The following is an 18975-nucleotide window of genomic DNA, read 5'->3' on the forward strand; positions in this document are numbered from 1 at the left end:
TTTTGTTTGTTTGTTTGTTTGTTTTTGCTTTGTTTTATTCTTTGCTTCGAGCCCTGTGTACAGGAGCTGCATGCAAAAAGATCTTTTGTTAAAAGGGTTGGCGTAATAAGCAAATGCTTCAGCCAATACCTTTTGATTAGCCTTGTCTCATGCTTTCTTGCTTTGTGGTAATCTTTATTCTGTCTTCACTGAGATATTTGAATGCTAATCAATAAATCAATAAATCAAAATCAAATCAAAAGTACTGTAAACTTGTTATATGACATCAACAGGTTCAAAATCCCTCCGCTGAGTGACTTCCTGCCAGCTGGCACCTGTGCTACCCCAGCTGCCATGACCTACCCATAACCCACCAGCAGTGGCAGCTGTCACAGCTGAGTGTCACCCCGTGCCATGAGACTGTGCTGCAGGGAATCTTCAATCATGTAATGCAGAAGCTATAACTGAGAAGTTATTGCCTTTTTTTAAAAGATCTCAGTTTTAGTTATAGATTTCATGCAGGGCGAGCCTTGAATGCTGCGCTCTTTTAAATCAGCACAGTAGACATTATCCACGCTCTGTTACACTTTAACGCTCTTCAATTTCCACTGTGCTAATAAAGTTTATATGAAAGATTGTCAGTCTAATAAGTGTGGGATGCATCAGGGTGATAAGTGTTCAGGTTCATCCCTGGGTCTGCGTGAGGATATTTCTTTGCTGGAAGGAACTGGTCAAACCAGAAATACCACTTCCCTGCCTCCCCTTGAGAGCAGGTCTCATGGCACAAAGGCAACTAAATTCTGCATCTATTACAGGGAGAAAAATGTCCTGAAGAGAGTGTTTTGACTTTTAGAGGAGTGTCAGGGGCTCATATTTCGCTGACTGTTTCATATGCAAAGGACTAAAAAAGAAGCCGAACAATAGGTCAGATCTCGACTCCACAATCCCGTCCTAATTCTGAACTTTGATTCCAGCAGCATTTGTTACACACCGCATACACCAACTCAGAGGGCCTGAAGATTCTGGCAGGAAATTTTTGTTGACACAGAGAAAGGTAAAGAACTGAAACACGGCCAGCGGGCTAATTTTAAACTGCTCAGGAGGCTTTCTTTTCTCTGGGCAGGGGGATAAGGAGCGGCACTTGCAGCATCAGTCTTGCAGACCCAATTTCTGCAGTTGGGAAGGCACTGCCTTGGGGAGGAAAACACTGGGACTGAAACGGCTGCAAACTCAGAGCCCTGGTTATTTCCTTGTCGGCTAATTACACACCTGCATGTGCATGCACTCGAGCTATTCACTTTTCTTATTCAGGCTATAAACTCTTGCCAATCTGTGTTCAGTGATAATATTCCATGTCCGTTACTCAAGTGAAACATGTCCTTTTAAGTGATAATGAGCATGTCAGCTATTTGAATTCAGACCAGTACATCGACTACATATTTTATAGCTTCGTTTTATGATCGAGTATGCAGCTTCCCTGTGAAACAAAAGCTCACTATTTCCTGTTTAAAAGCATTTCGGCTTTTACCTCTTTCTTGTACGTTACGCATACGGCTAACATTACTCCGCTCTTTGTGGGCACTTACGTCATGCAGGTCCTCGCTGACTGACCAGCTAGTTCCCACTCCTACATCAAACTTGCAGGCCACTGGCGCTATGCCACTTTGATCAAATTTAAGTAAAATGGACTTCCCAGAGTTTGAAAGATCAATACCACATTAATAACAACTGGCAGAGGGAGCAAAGAGACCCGCACTCCGGCTGTAGAGTGGAAAGGAAGAGACAGGCCGAGGCAGGCGACTGACTGTAAATCTCTCAACTCTTGGCATCTCTTCCAGGGTGTTGGAAGGTGTCACAGTAACCCCGAAGAGCTCACCGTGGCAGCAGCTCAAGCCCATGCTAGCATCAGTGTCATGGCAAGTTCAGTCACTCAGCAACACGGGACCCTGCTGCATGTCAAGGCTTCAGCGTGTGATTTCGTGGTCTTACAAGCAGAGACGGAGGTGATGTTAACATGCACACATATGAAAATGACAGGGGACCACACGTACACATGCAATTTTCATCAATATGCTAAAACATTCATAGCGTACGTCACAGAGTGCAGCTTTCAAAATAAAAAAAAAAAGAATGAGCGGGCTATGAATCTATGCAAAGAACTAGAATACATTTAAATTGAATTTGAAGAGCCTCAGCGATCACAGCTCAGAAATCCACAAGAAGCCAAGCCTTCGGCCAAACGTGCAACTCAATTCTTTTAAAAAATGTCTGAAATGTAGTGCGGTGTAAATAAAAACAGAATGCGAGGATCTGCTAATCATTTAAACCCTACAATTAAGTGTACACAGCAAGTGGCACATGACTATCAGCTGTACATTTTCAATTTGACACCAGCAACGTGCTCCAAAAGAACGTCTGGACAGGGGCATGTTTACCTCTGTGTTGCATCACCTCTTCTTTTAACAACACTCTGCAAGCAAGAAGGCAAGAAAGGAAAAGGTTTCCCATTCCTGCTTGATGTGAGCACCTCAACAGTTCATGGCCTCTTTTTCATACGTTTGCTGTAGAATAGCAGCGCGCAAGTATTGAATACAAATATGATCTGGAGAGCAGATGCCATGCTAATTTCTCTAGTGTCTCGTTGCTTTACGTTTCACGGTCGTTTATTCTTTTCTAAAGGAGAAAATCTGTTTTTGGATTTCCCACTTGTTGTTTCTCAGGACTCCCGTGGCCTGATTCCTGGCCCCTTAATAATACACTTACAATAAGAGACCTCGACAGGATAATAAGTGTCATGTATAATTATCTCCAATCTGCCAGGTTTCCCTCCCAGTGGTTCCTTTCAGCACTTTGTGCTGGCCGGCGAGACCAGATACAAAGCAATGAGGGCACACAGAGAAAGGCAAGGCTAAATGGCACAGGAGACACACACACGCGCGCGCACAGCGGAAGCAAACCTGCCTTTGGGCTTTGCCCTGTTCTCAAAGACAACGACCTGCTCTTTCTCTGCCTCTAAAACATGACTCCCAACCAGTGCTTGACCTTTCTGAAGAGCAAACAATCCTCTGCCTGAGTAGGCCACAACTCACAGAGCTCTTCAACAGACAGGGGAGAGAAAAAAACTAAGTTGGGACTGATTTAGAAACAGAACACTAGCATGTGATAATTAAAAAGAGAACAGGAAAAACGCTTAGCAGGATTAATTAAGCACAACAATCACAAGATGTGCGTGAGCCGCAGCCTGGCATAGGAGAAGACTAATAAATGCCTGCACACTCAGCAGAGCACCGAGATGGGGAAGATGCATGGGAAAGACATGAGAGATTAGCCCAGATGAAGACGGAGCAGGCCCCAGACCGGACACATGCCTTCACTGATGAGGCGTACCAATCATGGCACTTGGCATGAAGCAGAGCTCCTTGAGTACACACGGTAGATGGATACGTTTCATCTTCCAGCCTTGTGAGATGAGTAAGCCGATCGTGGCCTGGCTCTCTTCCACGTAGCCCCACATTACAATAGATGAGAAACAGGAGAGACAGGCTGGAGAGCAGAGGGCTTCTCTCATAAGCAGCCTGTTTAATCAGACACACGCACACGTGCAAGCCGAAGGCAGAATGGCCGGCATGCACGAGCTCTGCAAATGTCCTGCTGTGGCCTCAGCAGAAAAACAAAACACCCCAACAATCTATCTGAATGAATCCCTATGTTGCTCTCATCTTCTCCCTCTCTGAAATTCTTTCCCCACCGTCCTCCCGCTTCAATCCCTTCCCTCACAGTTGCAAAGTTTTCCATCTGCTCTCTGAATTACTTCCCCTGATCCCACAAAGATGGAAATCAACCAGTCATTTCAGGAGTCTGATTTAGGCCCAATCCTTACTGCCCGTTCGTATTCCATCCGCAGATGGTGGCCTGGCTCCTGCAGGGAACACTTCCACTTGGTGGATTTACTGCAATTCTGTGGTGCGAGGCAACATTTTCTACATGATGGGTATTTTTTTTTCTTTCTCCAGCAATAATTCACAAATGCATCAGAGGGTCTTTTTTTTCCTCGCCATTCAGTTAGAAGCTTATTACAGTGAGCACGTCTAATGGACTCTCAAGAACCAATATGTAACAGCTACAAATCGGCGCCGGGAGATGAATAATGCTACAATAATAACCTTTTGCAATAAAGAAAATAGTCAAATTGGCACAGCATAAACATTCAAATAGCCTGGGAACACTTCTTTTGAAATAATATAGCGACTGAATTATTTTAGCCACATATATACCGTTTTATTGTTGTCTGTTTGGTACATGTATCAATACATCTGCTAATGCTTGTATAGGTGTGTGTTAACTTTTTAGTTAGTCAGTTTACTATGATGCATGATTAAGTTACATTACTGGGTTTTTTTTCTTAAAATTATGTAAAAGACGATCTGATTAGCATTGCAGCTCCATCCCCTCTATGCTTCTAAGTGCAGGTGTTTCCATATTACACATGCTTTTGTTTATGCAGTGTAAACCCGAGGCCCCGAGGTGTTATTCATCCCATGCCATGCTTAAGCTAGACAGTCTGGGCTCCGCGGCCCTTTTCATCTTGATCTAAGCGTTAGCTTATTCAGGGAAATAAGCAAAAAAAGGATATTCTGCCTTAACTTTAGATCAAACTGGGAAATGAGTCATGAGACGCGGGATAATTACACCACTCAGTTGACAACATTCAGTGCTAATAGAGGAGACAGATGGTAAGTGAACATTCGTTCTATTCCCTTAAGAGACAACAGGGGAGTGAAAGTGGCAGTTTGAGCTCCATAGGATGGAGGAAACGCGCTCATATAGCTGTACAACTGGAACGTCGACCGTCTACATGACGGGCTCTTTATGCGAATTTGATGCAAATGCTGTGCTTTTCTTTATTTTTAATCACACACACTGCAGTGAGTCCAGTGCAGCAGATAGAGATAATAATCATTTCACTTGACGGCCTGCATTGACCCAAAGCACAAGCAAGAAAGGGTTATGGATTGAAAGATATGGATCGGAAGAGGTGAAAGGGGCGAGAAAATGAAAAGAGAAGTGAGCCCTAATTGTTCTAAAGACGTGGTCCTCGCCCAATCACAGCAAAAGAGACTCTCTAAAGATTGTGAGATTCAAAGCTGCATTTATGCGTGCTCCCTAACTTCGCCTCCCACAGGATTCAGGTAGGTGGAGGAGCCATGAGGGGAAGTCAAGCCAGGGGAGAGGAGGAGGAGGAGGAGTGGCATCAGTCACGTAGAAGAGAAGCTGCAAAAACTGGCAACTAAACTGTTACCTATTAGCAGCTAATGGGAAGGTGGAAGACGTCAAGGACTTGCAACACTCCAGTTAACAAACTTTTTAAAAAAAAAGAAAAAGGAACGACAGCATGTACATTTTTGTTGACAGACTCCCTCACACAGCGTTGCGTAGTGAAGCGTTGCTGTTCCATTCAGCTCTTTTAATTACCTGTGTGTGATTTAATCCTTCATATGTCTCAGCCCATTCCTCTTAATGATGTGCTCCATTCAGCTCTCCACAAAACATATTATGCTTGGTTTGTTGGGGGGGGAGGTTTTTTATTTTTTTTAGTGCTGTTTTTGTTGCTGCTGCTTCTTTCACTTACACAGAGCATCAGTGGCTTCTCCCTTGTCTCGTGAACCACTAAGCAGGGCAAGAAAGAAATGCAAATCCTGGCAAAAGTAATAATGGAAAACATCAAGCCAATTTCCTTCCGCAGGTGACAAGCGCTGTGGTGCATATTTATACAGTCTGCCGTGTAAATGATATCCATGTTAACGCCTTATTAGCCTTATTAGGTTTAATGCACACTGTGCATATGCATGTGTGTGCATTAATTCAAACAGGCCCAAGCCGTTTCAGGCACTGAGAAAAAAAATTAATCCAGAACACCTGAGTTTATACCTGTATCTGAATAAATGTTTAATTCCTTAATATGACATTTATTCTCATTGCTTTGTTTCTTTCTCCTTCCACCTTTCAAATGAGGCAGTTTTTCCCCATTTCTTTTCTAAAGATTTCATTTATAAGGTATAATCCAATCTCAAGAATAAACTAGAGGAAAAAGTCAGACACTGCATCCTATTCACCTGAGAAAAAAAATCCTCAGTCTCCCAATCCAGCCTCGCAATAGACGAATAGACTTCTTCCAACAATAAAATCAGCCTCTAAAATGTTCTCTCTTTTTTAACGTGTCAGTTTTGAAATTAAGAGCCGCTTGGTGAGCTTTCTGCAGCCAGACAGCCCACCTCGTCCAAGGAGAAACAGGAGCATCTCACCACCTTGAGATAAAAATGTGGCATCTGTGAGAAAGATTCATCTAATCCCAGAGTGCACGCGAAAATTAACCAGTAATCACAGCAGTGTCACATTCAAACTTTTTAAAGAGTCCCCGACTCCCCCTGTTTCAACCGACGCCGGTGTGGTTTTGGTTTTTGACGGGGGGGTCTGGATGTCATCAAGGATTGGGTCAAGGCTGTGGGGATATGAGAGACTCGTGCACACATGCTCTGCGGGGATCTCTGATTTTATTTTTCGTTTTTAAGGAGGAAAACCGTCGCTCTGAATGAACTGATGTCTAACTTTGGATCGCAGACACCGTTCAGGCTACCTGGCGCCTTTAAATGGGGCTTGGGCGATAACAGAAAGCAGAAGCGGCGCAGCGCAAAAGGGCTGTGCTGTTTAGGGAAATGGAAGCTTTTTTCCCCCCCGACCCAGAGCACCCATTCGCAGTCATCCTAACCACCAACCTTTGTTTTTTTTTCTTCCTTTTATTAACCTTGGAAACTTGAAGCTTCAGTTTATAAAAGTTATTGCTCGTAGCTTCTGCTGGGAGGACAGCGTCCCACGGTAAGTCGTGGAAAGGGGCAGAAAGGCGCAGATAAACGCAGCAGCGTGTTTTGGAGGAACAGGAGCACAAAAGTTGGCACCTCCACCAGATTCGCTCCGCTTTTTCTTTCAGTGGACTTTCATCCGCATGGTAAAACTTCCCAAACGTGTCCACGAGATCGAGATGAACGTGTGCCTTACCTGTTGGCCCCTCGATGCCATCGGCGTAGATCTGAACAGTCAAAATTAAGAGAAAGGCGCAGGTGTTCATCGTGTAGATGATTTAGTCCACTTTAAATGTGCAGAAGAAATCATTTCATTTACTTGGTGCGATCCGGCAGCGCAGGCAGAGCGGAGCCCATTTAGTCCCCCCCCCAAAAAATCTGACTGAGTGGAGTTTCGGAGACACTGAAGCAGACAGGGCAGAGCTAGTTCTGCAAACTGACGTCAGGGTAAACATTTCAGGGGAGAGATTTCTTTCTCAAGCCCACTTTCAGTCCCAGCCTCCACTTCGCCCTCCGCGGGATTCAGAGTATGAGCCGGGCGCCTCCAAGCGGTCAGATCTATCCATGGCACCGAGGTGCTCAAACGTCGGCCAAGCAAAACCCCACAATGTGAGAGATTGTGTGTCTCTATACCTGTATGTTTGTGAGAACCCTTTAGTTGGCAATCACTTTTTTGCGACTCTTTTATTTGACCTCACTGCCTCAAAGTGCTATCTCATGTGTAAAAGTAGATTGTAAGATTTAAAGAAAGGTTAGTCACGTTGCTTTAAGAGGTCCAGCCACAGAGATTAGATTTGGCTCAGACAGTGAGATACTTTTCATATATTTAATGTTAAGGAGAAGCTCTCTAATCTTCCCTGGCCAGAGGCTCCAAACACAGGTACAGGAGTCTGATAACAATGCCTACAGGCGGAGGAATAGCCTACTTATTATTCCAGCTAAAGCTACATCACTGCACACAGTTGAGAATTAAAACTAAACATTTAAATATGCTAAATCATGTTTTAAAATCATATCAGCAACCTGAGGACTAATGAATCAAGTAATGCACAAACTATCCTGGAAAAAAAGATTTTTTTTGTCATGTTAGCGACTGTTTTACAGCTGAGGTAAGACGTATACTCACACAAGACAGACAGGTAAGCATGCCTTCACGCCTACCCATGACAGGTGCAAAGCATATCTCTCCATAAATTATGTGGTCTGTCATGTTGTGTGCATTGAATTTGCATTTAACGAGACTACATTTTCTCTCCAACCCCAGCTGGCTGTGTTTGTTGGAGTCCACCTGATATAATGGACGGCAGAAATCAGGTATCATGCAGAGTGAAATATAAAACACAGATGGAGCGACTACATGGAAAGAGGTAAGAACCCCACCGTGACTTTGATACGTATAAATGCATATCTGGTTGTCTTGCTTGTCCTGTCTGGTGTGTGTGAAAACACAAGTTGTGTATTTGAATATGAATTCCTGGATATTCTTTCCATCCAGCAACGTGTGCACTTGTATTTGATTACAGCTTTTTTCTTCCCAGCCTAAACGTCTTGCGTAAGTGCTGATGTGACAGTCGCTCTTGTTCAGGTTAAAAGCTGACACGTTTAGCTGCTGCTCCAGGACCCCCAATTTGATCAAGATGCCATTAAGCAGGCTAATCATCATTCATTTTGCTGCGATGTGTGAGCACTAAGGCCGTGGATTAAATTAAAGGTGGCCACAGAGATGCATCTAAGTCCAAACATGAGAGCACACTGCAGACTTTAATGCCGTTAGCCCGGAATGACAGATGAATGATACGACGCTCAGCCGATTACTTAATTTAACCAAAGGAGCACAATATATGTCAGGCTAACAATTCTAATTATACCTGCGTGATGCACAGCAGAGCTTTTCTTCCAAGTATTCGAGCCACAGAGCAGCAATTTATATAAACAAGCTCAGAAATCTCCATTATAGTTTAATTTGTGTTAAACTTAATAGAATGTTGCAAAATACTGTTCGAATAATCCAACAGCAGGACAGGTGTCAGCGGAGATGCTGAGAACCGCACTACGATGAAAGTCATTTTATCAGCTGCCACTCACGTTGCCTCACAAACAACTACATCTGCCCAGGCAGTGTTGTGCATGAATTGATAATAACATATCATCAGAGTTCTGAGAGAAGCTGTCAAAGGCAAATCATCAGCGTCTATCACGCGGCCTCGGCATGCAGCTCGAAAAGCAAACAAACAGCGAAACGCAACGGGGAGGCAAACATGAGAAGGCTACTGTACTTCACTGTGTGTGGCCTAAAACGCTGAAGATCGGTCAGTCAAACCGGCGATACCTTAAAAAACAGGACAATTTCCACCGGCTGTCAAAAAGAAACTGCAAGTCCAACACAGTGATCAGGGAACTCACAGCAGCAGTGTTTCCTCCTCTGCAGGCTGATTAGCTGTTCAAATACACTCGTTTCTGTTGTGAAGAAGTCAGTAAGGTAACAGGTGTCCGCGTGAGACGTTAGAACAATCTGACTGTGAGAAGTAATGAGATGAATGAAGCCGCTGAGATTAAAACCAGCAGGGAAACTTTGAATAAACAATGACCTCTGTGCGCAATTTATTGGCTTCCTGCCTGTACGGTCAGTAGATTAACCACCAACGTTTTCCAATTTCCATCAACGCCCGGACTTTAAAAAGGATCAGTAAATTGAGTGGTGTGAAGTTAGCGATTGAAGAAAACTCACACGCTGCTGCTGTTAAAAATTCAAAATGCGAAGGTTTTTATTCAAAATGCATTCATTATCGCTCAAGGTCATTTTGATGGCTATTTCTCCCTTCTTACTTTTAACTAGCAAGGGGATAGTTACTGCAAGATTCTGTATTTGTTAGTACTCAGTGTAAGGGGCGTGGTTAGAAACTGGGAGCCATACATCTTCAGGCAGGATGTGTCTGCAGGTGGTCAAATCCTAATCACAGCCTGAGTGAGAAATATTTCACAAAATCTAAAAGATATAAATCGCAAAACACAAGTAACAAAATAAGTATTTTACAAGTTGCTAAAAAAATCTATCATTAATTAGTGACAGTGTTCAGCTAGAGGAAGAGTGTCATCAAAGACGGCAGACTTGTAAAGGATTGGAAACACTGATACTATGTGGGTGATAATAATAAAAAAAAAACCAGACCAGCACACCTTCATTGTCACCTGAAATGTCAATGATCTTTTCTGTTAAGTGCTGGTGTCATGTAAAATCTCAAAAAGCAGTAATAAATCTTCGTATTGCAAAATAGGGCATATTATGACACCCATAATGACTCGAACAATGGTTTGGGACAGTCGGTCACTTAATCGACGAGTCACTTCAGTTGTATTACCTCTGATGCTGTAAAATCCAGCATTTCCATTTAAGAACATTAAAAAGCGTCTGTGTGAGAAGACAACCCCACTCTGTACTGCATATTTCACTGTGGAAAAAGTAGAGTTTGACAAAGTCATATTGTTTTTAATTGTTTCTCCGCTCCGTGTCTTCTTTCAGTTCCCGGCACATTCCCTCAATTAGTCCCGCAGAATCCCTCTGGGGTCGTCTGCCTCACTTACTTTTATGTTTCTTTGATGCCTTTCTCCCCATAATCACCTTTTCAATGTCGTGCAAGCCTTCTGTCGCCTCGTCCCTTCTAACATGAGATCCCTCCCAAAACTTTACACTCCCTTGTCCAGGTTCTTTGTGGATCCCTGATGTGTCCTTTCTCTTGTTGCCTTCCCTTCCCAGCCCATGAAACTTCTCCTGGTTGTCTGCCTCACTGATCTCTCGGTCCCCCTCCAGCGTGGCACTGTGGACATCCCTGTCTGTCCTGCCAGTTTCAGCATGACAACGCTGGCTGGTGTAGGCAGAGAAATGGGCAAAGAGCTGAGGGTTTATTGTGAGATGAGGGTAAGATGCAGCACATAAACCTGTGATAGAATGAGGCTGGATCGCTGTGGCTGATTTGACAGAGGGCAGCGAGCTCTGGGGATGGCTGCTCGTCTTGCTTTTACGCTGAGTTCGAGGGTGTTTTAGTGATGCGGCTTTTTTAGATGTCCCTTTATCACAGCTCTGCTTCCCCTTGTCCTCCGAGAGCTCATCGAAGTCTACACAAGAAGAAAATTATCGTTAATTCGCTTCATCGGGGTATCTCTGCATGTGCCGCGTGATAGTTTTGAATGCTTTCTCACCATAAACACTGTTATGGATCTTTTTCTTTTCAGTCTGGCTGCGCCTCAGGTCTGTGGCTTGTTTCACCGAATCCAAAAGCCCAAACATCTCACACAAGGAATTAAGCAGCATGACATCTAACAAAATAATCAAGAGTCAGCTACAAGGCTTTTGAATGATTTGTCCACAATGAAGTCAGCTGTTTGCAAAATCAATAGCAATGAATTTTCAAAGATTTAGCTGGTGGGGCCTTTATCGAAAATCTTTTTGAAACCTGATTTTTCAAGTTTTGACTCAGCTGACGTTTTATTAACATCAACACTGAATCATTTTTCACAGTCCAGAGGTTAGATGGGTACCACTGTGGGCACTTACCTGTTTCCTGCAGGTTTCCGTTCTCACTGCGAAGCTCCACCCGCTTAAAAGTGCTGAACAGTTCATTCTGGAGGCTGGATAGGACCTCCCCCATCATCCCGCAGTCTGCCACACCCTTCCACAGAGTCAACACCCCGTCTACAGGAGGTCAAATAGGTAGGGCGTTATAATGGGATATCAAGAAATCTATGCAAGTGTGTGCATGTTTGTCCTTTCTTTTTGTTAGTTTGTGTAAAAGTATACAATGCTTTGTGTTGCTGTGGGGACAGGCAGCAAGAAAAATAGGGTTGGAGGTGAAATTTGGAGAGAGTCAGAGCTTTGAAAGAGGAAGAAAAGAGAGAAGAAAAACAGAAACAGAATATGTCAGGGTTGGATAAACACTGGGAACAAATATACAGAGATAAAGGAAATAGGAGTGATGCAGCAGTTGGAGAGAGGATGTCAAATATGTGACAGAGGGAACGACAAAAGAGTGTGAAAATGGGTCAGAAAAGAGGTGCTCCAAGAGGAGAGAAAGGAGGGCAAGGCGAATTTGAGAGTGAATGAAGAATTACTGGAGATCTGCCAAAAGAAAAGGAAAACAAGTCAAGCGCATGAAAGTGGTAAAAATGTCAAAGATGCTTGATATGAAATGCATACAAATTCATGTTTGCTTAAAATCTGTCGAGATAAATGCAGAATGTCTGGTGAAGATATTCCAAATACCGTTTAAGGCCCTCCGAAGTTTAATTCATTCATTTCTTTACATCGTGCATTACAGAGAAGCAGCACATTTCTTCAGCAGCTGATAGAGGAGTAGAGGTATAAGCTGTGAATTGGCTATATGTTTTAAGCCCTATGACAAGCAGCACTCCATGTGCTGTGACACATTTCCATTTGCCCTTCACTAAACCATCTCAGGCTATTTTACTGAGGACCCGGACTGAGAGCCTGACAATTTATTTGGAGCCGATACCTATACCTATTTTTAGAAAGTAAAACAATTCAGATATCAATATTGAACATTATTCTTATTATTAAAACCATCTGTAAAATACCACCAAACGTTTTACCTTTTTAAATCGGCACAAACTGTTCCGTGCAAAATTGCTGAGCCACTCCTTATTTCGTTTTATTTTGCTTCCAAGGAAACGAGACTTTTTTTTTTTAATTTTTAAAGCGAGCAGCAGTTCAAGTCCAGGTTTTCTGAAGGTCTTTCAAACGTTTTTCAGTCCAGTCCTTGTACCTGACCTGATTTTAGTGGAATGTTTCTTTTGTTTGTTAAGTCGTTTAACATTGACCTGTGAATCTTTCAAGCATAAAAAAAAACATTACACGTGACAAAGAACTAATTTTAAATTGTATCTTGATGGAGTTTATTACAAGCAGCCTGTGTTAGATTTATGGAAGATGCCAAAGATGTCACGGTTTGATATGCAAAGTATTATTGAAAGGTTTTGTCATGGTTCATGGAAATGTTGAAGATCGTGTCAAAAAACTTGATGGAATTCTGAACACAGAAAAACACCATCAGATTTTGATCTGCTATGTAATACCATGTGGAAAGAATCTGACTAACACTGGCTTCACGTTTCAGCATCACAGTGATACCAAACGCACAACAGAACACTATCGGTCATGGATCGGCCTCCCCAGAGCCCAGAACCTCCTCGAGACTACTTAAAGAAAAGTTGAAAAAAGCTTGAATCAGAGGTTTTAGGCTGTGTTGAAGAATTAAGGTGGTCACACCAAATATTGACTTACAAGCTTGTTAGAACTTTACAAACTCTGTTTTTGACTTATATACTATACTTCAATGTATGTTTTGACATTTTAGAAAATCTCGGCACATTTTTCCCTTTGTCCTAGCAAAATATAAAGAAACGATGGGTGTGTCAAGACTTTTGCACAGTACCAATATCGATGCATCTCTAGGCTAAAGATGCATCGATATCTACTGTCATCTACTTTAAAGAGCACCTGATAAGGTCACTTAAAACACCCTTAAATCAAAGTTTGGTTAGAATAGCACTTAGAAATGTCAGATGGGGTCAGCAGCTCTTTAAGGACGGTCTGCAGGAATGGCACAACTGCAGATTCAAAGGTTCAGTGGTTTGGTGGAGGGGTCAAACAATTGATGCTGCAAGAGGTGTGACACAAGGGACAAATGGACTGCAGGATGACTCATTTAAACCCTTCAGGGCAGGTTTCAGGGCTCACAGACGTACAACCTCTTGAAGATCTGTGGGCTGAAGTTGTGCCTCCACCCATGATAGCATTGAAACTTTTAAAGTCAAACATTTCTAAGGAACATTTTCTTTAACAGATGGAAAAGTAACACATGCCAGGAGTAAATAAAACCTTCATGATGCCGGAGCCTACAGGACATATTCTAGCATATAACCTGACAGACATTTGCAGTTAATCATGTGACTTGCACATGCTCCATGTGCTGTGCCCAAAACTGCAGTAAGCCACTAAATGGCTTCTAAACAGAGCATATACCCATGTGGCGACTGCTTAAACACCCAAAGTGGAGCAGTAGAGGTGAGCAGTTTGCTGCTGTGTAGGCTATCATGAAAGGAGATGCCATCTGCTTTCCCACTTCCAACAGTGACTGATTGTGCACAGATTTTCCCGCTGAACAGTAATTATCTGGGTGTTATCTTTATTTAAAATAGGGCGTACCTGCCTTATGCAGTTTATTAATCTATTCAACAAGCACCCCAGTGTATGCACGTGTTCTTATAATTACCAGGTACGTCAGCCAGCTTTCTTTTGGTAGCATGTCCATTGGCTGTTACAGGGTTTAGAAGCCTCCGTGGACCGTTGCTCCACTCTGCTGCTGCACTAATCCTATCCTGCAAACTCTCCTGCACCTCTGCCGCCTTATGTGCATCTTCTGAAATGGGAACAAAATGCAGTGAAACCCATAATGCGACCACTCCTCTCTGGATTTTATTTTCTTCTGTGCGGTGGTGAGGTAAACATTAAAAGCAAACTTTTTATTGCTGATGTTTATATTTAAACGTCAAGCTTATTAAAGCGTTCACTACTTTCCAAAAAATAAAAAACCCCTAAGGCTGTGTTTCTTTTCTGTAAATGTTCAAGTGGTTTCCAAAGGGTTTAGGTTCTGTTTCCTGAGTGATGCCGCAGCAGCCCAAGCATATGTGGGAGGCAAAAAAAAAGCAGCAAACTGAATGCCAACTGAAATCTACCTGTCACGAGAGACACCTGCCCTCCAACAGGGTCAAGAGCCAGACACGACAGGCTCGGCTGCACCGAGTTCCCAGGAGGAAGCCGCGTTCTGCTGATCAGCACATCAAATTTAGTGCTGTGGCAGGTGTTGCTGCACAGGGTGTCATGCTGGTAGAAATCTATCTGGCCGGAGTCCATCATTTTCCTGCACGGGGAGAGCCAGGTTAACACTGCAAAGTTTCCAGGAAAATATTTACGCTACGTAGCTACGGGGGGATGTTAGGACTGAATTTCCAGTGAGTTCCTGATAGCTTCTCAGCGGTGTGCTCGACACAGAGTGCCTTGATCTGGCCTCTGGAGGAATGAAGATGAAAAGAACAGATAGGGCCTTTTGAGCTTTGTGTACCATCTCACAGTAATACCAACAACAAGCGCAAACATGATAAAGAGGTGAGAAGTGTTTCTCGGCAGCTTGCATCCGTGCTATTTGATCCTGCTATCATGATAATGCCACTTACAGACTGCCTCTGGAATGCACCGGCAAACCCTGACAGACTCCAAGCACTTGCAAATTATATGAGTGAGACTTTAGCTGTGCGCCGCTCTACAACAAAAAGCAGACAAAAAGAAGTTATATGAGTCTACCTGAGCATTACTCCTCCCAGCCTGATGGCTCTTTTCCAGTCCTTTAGAGTAGCTTTCCCTGCCAGATGCACAAACTGCTTAGGACTGATGAGCTCGTCATTGAACTGTTAAAAAAAAAAGGGAGGACAGCACACATTATGTTTCTGAGAGAGTAATAAGACAGAAGGGACCAAAATGCCATCGCGGAGAAAGGTTTTCAAAAATTAATTTTGCAGTAATAATAAGGTAATAATTAAACGATCACACTAAACATCAACTTACTTTGACGCATCTGACGTTGATTCCGGGGCACACAAACTTCTTAAACAGCAGCACCGCCCTGCTGTCCCCGCAAGTGATGGGGTAGCCATACTCGACCTCATCTCCATCTGCTTCACTGTCATCTAAACGTTACAGAACACAAACATCGCCGTGACCGCCTGCAGCGGCATTACAGTGTGCATTCGCAGTAATGAAAATAAGAATCGTCAAACACCCCAGGAGGTTTGTCAATACTCTCCGTGTATATCTGTTAAATGACAGTGAAGCTTGAGAGATTCATTATTCCGTTTACTGCATCGGTTAGACTGAATAAGCTGTGTGTTTGAAAGGTTCAGTTCAGCAATTAGTTGCAATGTCTTTGTGTCATTCACCATGATGCGTCTCTATGGCCAGGACTGTAGTGCCAATGTCTGCAATGTCATCATTCATCCTGCAGAGGGCGACAGATCCACACATATAAAATAATTATTTATTGCACGCAAGCCTTGGAAATATTCTTAAAATGCGTGCAAGTTGGCTGCATGTATACACAGAATGACCAGATGTCACTCTTTATGTGGGACTGCAAAGCATTTGTATTGTTTATAGAGGAAATATCCTCAGTGTCAGTATTTGTTAGTTTGCTTTAAAAAAACTTTTACAATTTGTCTGATAAAGCATTGATGACGTCTTTATTGAGACTTTGGATGTCTACAAGAATCTCAGCCTCCATACAATAATAATTTAAGAAGTCTAAAACTAACACTGAAACTAAGAAAAAAAATCAACTAAAGCCAAACATTTCCAAACAATAAAAATACTGACAGCCACCAGTGCTACTCAGTGCATAATAAAGGAAGATTTTTTACTATAGTCAAAGGAAGGTCAGCCTGCATGATGCTATGCCTGTCAATGACATTTCCCCCCCAAAAAAATCTGTCTTTTTTTGGCAATCTGTGAATGCATCCGTACTGAAACTCAAAGACTGTTAGCTAAAAGAATCAACAGTGAAATAACAATAACTTCAGTTTCCTTTTATGCTCATTGTATTTATTTAGCAAGAGTTGGAAAGGTTGCCTTTAAATATAATATAGTTGTTAAGGTGTCTCACTTTAGGATGTGGTCATCTTCTGTATACCTGCCTGATTTTGTGTTCTTTGAATTAAGTCTGCATTAAACAACAGATGTATCTCACATAATTTGTTTAACACAAAGATCACTGTGCTCTTCACACAAACAAAGCGCTTATATTAATACGAGCCACTTTACCCATGCAGGACGGGCTGCAGGTGCAAGAGGACTTGAGATTTTTGCTCAGTACTGCTGTGCTCTCCCTCCTCTTCCCTCGCAGTCATGACCTCCTCTGAAGACACGGTGACCTGAGCACCCGCCATCACCTCTCTTCTCAGAGCTGCAGACAGAAAAGGGCGATCAGGCGTGTTAACGTCCACATGACAAGAGTGCACGCTTTAATGCACATGCAAATCACTGAGTTTTACCCGCCCACCCCCTCTAACCACCTTTTCTTGCATGCAACTGTCATAGAAATGAGTCCATACAGGGCTTAAAATGACATAATCCTCACATCACCGGGCCTTGCTTCCTATGCTGCTGCTAAGAATGCACAAGAACATCGTAAATACTGAAACAAAAGCTTACAGCTTTTACTAAAGCACTGCCTACAAACGTAACACAGCAAAGTCTATTCAAGGATATTCATCTATTTAATTCATTCAGTCAAAGGAATAATCTGACATCAGATCAGTCAGTCTGTTGAACAAATGCAATCTGTAGGAGCATTGTTACCAGATGAAATAAAGCAAGCTCTAGTTTATATCAGTCTGCAAAGCATGCTGCCATGTAGCCTGCCTATATGTATGTGTATGTGTGTGCTATAATTATGGCTACAGAACACCTTAAGAATTTGCTTTAAAAATTGGCACATAATCACATTATGGAGTGGTCAAATGTGAACAAAGTACCCACTGGACTGTGATAATATACGGTCAGTGCGAAATGGGAAACCGCTCCAGGGTAAAAAGCTACCGATTAATAATAAATAAAGTGCCTTTGCAATCATTCGAGCCTGGTTCTCTCTATTATATCACTTCAGTCCAACATAAGTAGGAGATGATAGCAGATACATATGAAAAGCACCGAGGAGAAACTCATTTATAAACTGTTTGGGTGATTCCACAGCAGAGACACAGTGGCTGGCAGGCTTGTTATGTAGTAAAGAGCAGATAACAGCACTGATTAATAACTTCCACGCTGTATTAAGTGGCCTTAACACAGTGTGGATCACCAACTCATACAGCACGAACAGTTGCGTGCCTTGCTCACACTCCTGCACCCACTCAAACTGACGTCTGCTTGGTGCGGAGGCACGCACACCCCGACAGGGACGCGCGACCCTGTCCTTTTAAAAAATAAAAATAAAAAGGCGCACAAAACACCGTGTCCCGTGTCAAACTCCCACACACTCTACCTGCGACTGTATGTAGACATTGTCGTAGTTTTACTCACCGTTTTACAGCAGGGGATAATTCATCCTCCGGTCGTCAGAGAAGTGCGATAGCATGCGCAGTGCTGCTTCGCTTAGACTTCCTGCAGTGAAGGCAGCATTTGCCTGAGAAGCATCTGTCCCGCTGTCACGAGAAGCGGTTGGCTCGCACGCGATGTGTAAATCGGTCAGACTGCTCTTATGTGGCTTGGATTGAGCGCCTCCACGGCTGTGCACAGGCTGAAAGCTTTCCAGCCTCAGAGCATGTTTCCAATCCAGGGAAAATCCGCAAGAACTATTATTATTATTAGTAGTAGTAGTAGTATCATTATTATTACACAAATTACATATCTTAGCTCAACAATCTGGGTTTTGTTTAAGTTGTTACAAGTGTAGCTTTATGGTTTTAATACGACAGGCTCAACCCTCACGTCACCTACATATTTGATTGATTGATTGAATCTTTATTTTGAATATGTTGAAAAAGTACAACAAAATAGAATTAAAAGAGACAAATGAACAAAGCAAAACAAAAGGAAAACGAGCAACCACAACTCCAAATAACGTTCATGTTCAAAAAGGAGCAGGAAGAAGCACAAGCTTATTTAATCCCACCCCTTTTCCACTATCTAGTATCAATAGACTACAGAAATACCTCCTTGCAATTACATTATACGCCATGTGTATTTTTTTTAAAAATATATATACATATATGTTTCTATCTATCCATACATACGTATATACACATACGCATATATACACATTTTCAATAACCCCATTAACACCTCAGGGATACACAACCTACAAATATATATATATATATATACCCATACCAACATACCCGTGCATTTTTAGAATATTGTCAGGAAGCAGGTTATTTATTGCTTTATATATAATTTGTGCAGTGAGAAAATGAACCAGATCTGTGAATTTTAGAATTTTTGATTTTAAGAATAGTGGATTTGTATGATCTCTGTAATCAGTTTTATGGATTATCCTTATGGCCCTTTTTTGTAATATAA

The 18975-nt window shown here is 42.5% G+C and overlaps 2 protein-coding genes across 5 annotated transcripts in view; both read right to left on the reverse strand.

The window, feature by feature from the left end:
• The window catches only part of ptprub (protein tyrosine phosphatase receptor type Ub), a 188094-nt gene extending 180791 nt beyond the window's left edge, over nucleotides 1–7303 (reverse strand). For all 4 annotated transcript variants that reach the window (XM_005744492.2, XM_005744491.2, XM_005744490.2 and 1 more), the window contains exon 1: nucleotides 7033–7303. In XM_005744492.2, the coding sequence (XP_005744549.1) occupies nucleotides 7033–7102 (70 nt within the window). In that variant the 5' untranslated portion in view covers nucleotides 7103–7303. The remainder of the gene's footprint in view (nucleotides 1–7032) is intronic.
• A 2300-nt stretch (nucleotides 7304–9603) lies between these two features.
• On the reverse strand, nucleotides 9604–18082 carry LOC102192526 (glucocorticoid modulatory element-binding protein 1). Its single transcript, XM_005744493.1, has 10 exons — nucleotides 17977–18082; nucleotides 16720–16861; nucleotides 15843–15901; nucleotides 15472–15593; nucleotides 15211–15314; nucleotides 14586–14770; nucleotides 14123–14269; nucleotides 11389–11526; nucleotides 11034–11150; nucleotides 9604–10949 (listed from the first exon to the last, which is right to left on the reverse strand). Exons 2-10 carry the CDS (start codon nucleotides 16842–16844, stop codon nucleotides 10411–10413), a joined length of 1536 nt encoding a protein of 511 aa, XP_005744550.1. The 5' UTR covers nucleotides 16845–16861; nucleotides 17977–18082; the 3' UTR covers nucleotides 9604–10410.
• Nucleotides 18083–18975: the final 893 nt, after the last annotated feature.

The sequence above is a fragment of the Pundamilia nyererei genome, unplaced genomic scaffold (genome assembly GCF_000239375.1).
Source record: "Pundamilia nyererei isolate P.nyererei 1_Seehausen unplaced genomic scaffold, PunNye1.0 scaffold00144, whole genome shotgun sequence".
Lineage (NCBI taxonomy): Eukaryota > Metazoa > Chordata > Actinopteri > Cichliformes > Cichlidae > Pundamilia > Pundamilia nyererei.

Excerpts from the sequence above, each read along its gene's own strand:
- LOC102192526 (XM_005744493.1), bottom strand. The coding sequence starts at position 16,844 with ATGGCGGGTGCTCAGGTCACCGTGTCTTCAGAGGAGGTCATGACTGCG. Across the intron at positions 15,594-15,842 it reads GGCCATAGAGACGCATCATG|ATGACAGTGAAGCAGATGGA; the intron begins GTGAATGACACA and ends TGTAACGTTTAG. Across the intron at positions 15,315-15,471 it reads TCAACGTCAGATGCGTCAAA|TTCAATGACGAGCTCATCAG; the intron begins GTAAGTTGATGT and ends TTTTTTTAACAG.